This window comes from Trachurus japonicus, chromosome 23 (assembly GCF_045865225.1).
Source record: "Trachurus japonicus isolate A0001 chromosome 23, Traja_1.0".
Classification (NCBI taxonomy): domain Eukaryota; kingdom Metazoa; phylum Chordata; class Actinopteri; order Carangiformes; family Carangidae; genus Trachurus; species Trachurus japonicus.
In genome coordinates this window covers 24,921,539-24,927,538 of record NC_140929.1, presented here as the reverse complement: position 1 = coordinate 24,927,538, position 6,000 = coordinate 24,921,539, and the positions used below count along the sequence as shown (strand labels likewise).

Sequence of the window (6,000 nt, the reverse complement as noted above, 5' to 3'; positions counted from 1 at the left end):
CTCACCTGTTTGTGACGCCTTTAAAAATTTTTTTTATTTCACTTCCTCACTGTTACAGTTGGTGCATTTCAATTCATCTTCTCCTTCTCATTAATTGCACATTAACGAGCATGGATGCTACTGCAAGTTGTCCTGTGTCTTTTTTTCCTTTTTTTTTTTAAAATAAAGATGGCAGTGTATATTTGTATGTTTATATGAAGGTGTTGGAGCTGTAAAGCCATTGTGTGAATGTATGTGTGGAAGCAAAGAAGTGACCAGGACCAGCACAAGTTTTACTGAACACATTGCTGTCTTTATTAGAGCCTTGTCTGGCAGTAATACTGAAAAAAAAGTGAACTTAGAACAGATGGTGGTGGCAGCCCACAGCTTTTTTTTTTCCTGTTTTTCTTTATTTCTTTGATATTTTTCTTCATTTTTTTTGTGAGAGTACTGCGACTCCTGCTTTTCTGTGGCATGGATAACATCAATAAAAGAGACAGTAGGGAGAGAAAAAAGAAATATACAACTTATATTACACTGTGTTATGAACAAAATATAAATCTATAACTCTATGTTATATTTACATAATTATCTTTCTTGATTTTTCAAGTTGAGATGGTAAGATATTTTTTTTACTTGTAATAATTCTTACTTTGTTTTGAGCTCCACTCATGACTTTTGATTGTCTTAAATAATATCATCATCATCATTTTCATTTTCATTGTCTTGATATGGGGACAGACCTTGCCAGCAGGGATGATTGACATCTTAATGCCCCCCCACCCCCCCCCACCCTCCTGATACCTTAAAAATGGACTGATCCACTTATCCCCCTTCTCTCCAGCATTGGGTAGAACCATGGCGTGATCGCAGGGGTGACTATACAGCAAAAATTAAGACCCAGAGGCTCATGGTGTGGCGTGTAGCGGACATCTATAGCCAGAATGATTGTGGGGATCACTATGTGACAGCACACCTGAAGAGTAGTCATGGCTCCTGTAGCATTGCGTGGAGCTAAAACAAAGCAAAGGGCTCCTGATGAGAAGTGACTGTAAAGATACTGTAGATACGCCTGGTCGTCTCGCACATTCTCACACACACACACACACATACACACAGACACACACGCACACAGTGGAACACCCTTGGTGGATCATGGTAAACACTGTTTTCCTATGATTGAAAAAAAAATCACTGCTATCACAAAAACAAAACATATGTACAGGATTTTAAATCTAGAATAATAGATTTTAAGAAACAGAAAAAGGACAGCATAGGATTTGTTTGGTTGTCATGATAATCTCTTCATTTATAGTGTCTGTGTGTGTGTGCGCTTGTGTGATGTGGTGTGTGGTGTTTGGTGTGTGTGTGTGTGTCCAAACCAATGGTGTTCCACTGTGTTTCAGTGAGGCGGCCAAAACGAGTAAACGGGGACGGGACTCTTTGTTCACAGGAAACAGTTTCCAAAAGTGATAAAACTGATTTCCCCAAAACAAAATAAAATTATAATCAAACAAAATGAAAACAAAAACAGAGGAAACTTCACATTATACATTATTATAATAACCATTACAAATAAAATTATAATAACAATAAAAAAATCATGTTCTTCTTTTTCTCTGACTGCACAGAGTCTGAGTGCTTTTTAGAAATGGGTGTGGACGTGTAAAGGTTATATCTTCAGCTCGGAGGAGGGCTGGCGTCGAGTCTGTCAGTCCAGCTCACTGTCCTAACCCCGCCTGCCCACCCGTCCGGAGGATTAATACAAAACCAACGCATCAAAAAAAGAAGGGAACAAAGAATGCGAATAAAAAGAAAGGTAAGATGACAACTTTTTGTTTAGATCTAAATACCTACAGCTAAATAGAATAATGTTTCATTGACTGTCATAGTTTCATATGGTCATAAAAACCCGATAAAGAGGAGAAAAATAAATTATACTGTACATAACTTACTAAACTTAGGAAACGCTGACCATCCTTATAATTATTGTTAATAATATTATTAGACTAGAGGCAGTTTGAAGAGAAATAATAAAATACAGTATTCAAATACAAACAGAAACACTGACTGGCTGACTTCACCTCGGCTCCGCCCACCGGGGCCAGCAGGACGACGCTGATTGGAGGGAGCAGGAAAACACTGAGGGACCAAACAGGAGCTGTGTGTGTGTGTGTGTGTGAGTGTGTGTGTGTGTGTGTGAGGTACAGTAAATAACAGCAGCAGCACAAGTTGCCTGTCTCTCTGTTATCCTGGACATTTGTACAAAGAAGGACACACACCGACACACACTCACACCGTCGGATGTTGGGAGCTAAGTGAAGTCCTGTCCCCAATGGAGGGGGGGCAGGAGGAAACCGGTGGTGGATTGTCTCACAACACAGTGCTTTCGTTTCTGCTCCGTGACGCCACAGAGACCCCCACCCCCCCTGAAAATCCAGTCAAAGTGGGACAGTCCATGCTGCACTGGTCAGTCCTGGCTGGACCGTCCCATTGGATTCCAAATAGAGGGGTGGGGGAGCAGGCAGTCACAAAAACATAGAGAAAAATAGGGAGGGGGGGTGGGGGAACCGCTGACAGCACACTGCGAGGTCGAAGAAAAGATATCTTTTTGTTAAAAATAAACATGTTTGATGTCTTTCAGGTGCTTTACAACAAAAGGGGAAAAAAGAAATGTCTCTTTTTTCTATTATTATTCAAACTTGTAGCACAAAAACAACAAATCACATTCACAAGCCACTTATTGGCACCGTGTACCTGAGTGAGAATATTATAGAACCAAAGAACAAAAAAGCTGTTTTTTTTTTAAAAGTGTCTCTTGATAATAAACAGGTCCGCCATCTTAAAGTGTCATCGGTTGGCCTTGGACAGGTCCACTGCTCCGTCTGTCATGTTCAAATGTCTCCTCATCTACAAACGGCTTGAAAAGGTTGGTGTCTGACTGTGTTTACGTTTATTCTCCTCACTCGTGGCGTGACTCAGACTCCTGCAGTAGTACTGGAATATTCCTCAGCAAGCGTCCGAGTCGTCTCTGGTCGTCTCTTCCTCCCAGACACCAGTTTGTGTAACAGTCAGTGTGAGTGACAGGTCCTGTGCTTCAGTTGATTGATCAGATGCTGGTATCAGGACTCCAGTGAGAGGAGGGGGGGGGGGGGTTGGCTCTGTTAGAAGAGTCCATGTTAGTCAGGAAGGGGCGAAGGGTGGCGGGATTGGTGATTGGGATCAAGGTGATTGGCAAAAGAGAGAGTTTTTCTTCCTGATTGGTGGGTTTGGGGTTATCAGGGAGGGGAGGGGGGGGTAACCAGCTATGATTGGTTTCAAACTAGGAGGCCCTCCCGCCGTCCTACTGGGTGATATGGTTCTCGTTATCGCTGGTGTAATCGGCCTCTTCGTCCTCGTAGTCGAAGTCGTCGTACACGTCGCCGTTGCTGTCATCCAGCCGCAGCTCCTCCTCCTTGATGCGAGGCTCATCCCCCTTCAGGCCGGCCACGTGGGGGTTCTGGTGGTGGTTGGCGTTGGGCTCAGGGCTGCTGGACATGCTCGAGTGCTCCGAGGGCATCTGGGGCGAGGGCATCCCCGCCATGGAGAGGGCACCGGGGTAAACCACGCCTGCTGAGGACAGGGGCAGCTGGCCCTGCTGCCTGAACACACAGAGAGAGACACAGAGACGCCTGTTAGAAAAAGACTTTCATCTGGTGACCCCGGAAATATTTACATAGACTTATCGGTAACACTTTACTTGAATAGGTATTCATAAGATTGACATAAAACTGTCATAACCATGACATGACAGCTGTCATAAACATCAATGAATACTTATGACAGCTGTCGTTAAGTGTCATTTGGTAAGTTATGTCACTTTTGATGCAAAGTTGACATTATTTGAGATGTCCTTGCTATGAGAACTTGACATATTTTTTAAAGTTTGGCAATTAGGTCTGCTATGACAGTTTAAATTGTCTTTATGTTAAGTTGTCAGAACAAAAACATCTCAAGCAATGTCAACTTTGCATTAAAAGTGTCATAACTTAACGAATGACACTTAACGACAGCTGATGTTTATGACAGCTGTTATGTCATGGTTATGACAGTGTTATGTCAATCTTATGAATACCTATTCAAGTAAAGTGTTACCTAATTATCTTATTCAGACACTTTGGTTGCTGTGTGTGGAACAAATAAGACGCTGTTTGTCTGGTAAGAAAGATGGTAAGAGATGCTTCATATTTACAGAACAAACATGAAAAAGTAATTATGGCTGGGAACCACTGGCCTTGAGCTTTAATTAGACGACATAGCTGAAGATTTCACGGGGAAAATAAAATGTCGCCATTTAACATGTAAAAAACATAAATAATCACAATCAAAATAAATGAATTTGCAGGTTTTGACCTGAAACATTATTCCAGACCTTGTGTTTGATGTGGATTTATTGAACATTTACAGCACCAATATAACAAATGTTTTTTGTCCTGAGAGATCGACTATGAGAGAGAAAAAAAAAAATCTATTCAGGTGTTAATTGAAGTTTTTTTAAAATTTGTTTTATTTGTTAGGATCCCCATTAGCTGCGCTCTAGAACGCCGCTAGTCTTCCTGGGGTCCACAGTTAAAACCAATACATTTAAACATAAATCTGCAATCACAACATAAAGACAAGTCAACAAAATCTTACATTAAATCTGTACCATCAGATTATCATCCACATCAAAGAACCTGTGTAAGACAACTCCGATGTACAGCAGTTATAAAATAAAATAAAATAAAATAAAAAGAATAAAATAAGAGGGTAAAACAAATGAAGATGACAACAAGAGATTCTATTACGCTACATATAAGACCCTTTATGTGTATGTGTGTGTGCATGTGTATGTGTGCGTATGTTATATTACAGATATGAAATTCCAAGATATTTTTTTATTTGCTTTTTGAATGTTAGTTTGTGTGTGAGTTTAGTTATTGGCAGTGGTAAGGAGTTCCATGATTTCATTGATCTGTATTCTATTGTGTGCTTCAGAAAGTTGGTGTTTGGTTTAGGAAGCGTGAAGCGGCCTTGTGTTGCCTGTCTGGTGGCATATGTATATGAATCATGATTGTGTTTTAACTGATTGTATTGATATAAAGGTGTTTTAAACTGTAATGTTTTCCATATTGAGAGAAGTAATGCAGCATTGACTCTGTCCTCTACTTTTAACCATTGTAGACAGGAATGCATGTTGTTGATACTGTTACTGTATGGGCATTGCAGAGCAAGACGTGCTGCCTTGTTCTGCACCAGCTGTAACTTATTCAAATCTTTTTGTGTAGCTTTTGCCCATACTATCTGACAATAGTCCAGATGTGAGAGTACAATGTTATTTAAAACAATCTTTGCCGTATTTGCTGTGAGGTATTTCCTACATCGCCTTACCACTGCCAGTGACTTACCCATTTTATGTACAACAGTGTCAATGTGTTTTGACCAAGAGAGCTTGTTATCAAGGAAGATGCCCAGGAGCTTAGTTTCCTCAACTTGCTGTATAGATGTTTTATTCATAGTAAGGTTTAGTTCTGGCTGTCTCCTGAGAGAGTGATTTGATCCAAATATAATGCATTTTGTTTTAGCTGTATTAAGTATCAATTTGTTTTGACAAATCCATTTCTCAACTGTATCCAGCTCTCTATTCAAGATGACATTTAGATCATCGGCTGTTATTGCTGATGCATACACTGTAGTGTCGTCAGCAAACATTGTTAATTTTGCATCTTTCAGTACTAGAGGTAAATCATTTGTATAGATGGAGTACATAAGCGGACCCAGGCAGCTTCCTTGAGAAATTCCACATTCTAAGGACATGCTATCAGAATAATCTCCGTTAAAGAAGACTTTCTGTGATCTATGCTTCAAATAACTTTCCATCCAAGCAACTGCAGATTTTGTAAATCCATAGGTCTCCAACTTTTCAAGGAGGAGCCTGTGGTCAATTACATCAAATGCTGCTGTAAAATCTAACAGGACCGCACCACATATCATTTTATTGTC

General features: G+C 40.3%; 1 protein-coding gene across 22 annotated transcripts in view; it reads right to left on the bottom strand.

The window, feature by feature from the left end:
• Window positions 1–270: 270 nt before the first annotated feature.
• The window catches only part of sox5 (SRY-box transcription factor 5), a 241,086-nt gene continuing 235,356 nt past the window's right edge, over window positions 271–6,000 (bottom strand). For all 22 annotated transcript variants that reach the window (XM_085769725.1, XM_085769737.1, XM_085769740.1 and 19 more), the window contains one exon: window positions 271–3,620. In XM_085769725.1, coding sequence (XP_085625851.1) covers window positions 3,323–3,620 — 298 coding nt within the window. In that variant the 3' untranslated portion in view covers window positions 271–3,322. The remainder of the gene's footprint in view (window positions 3,621–6,000) is intronic.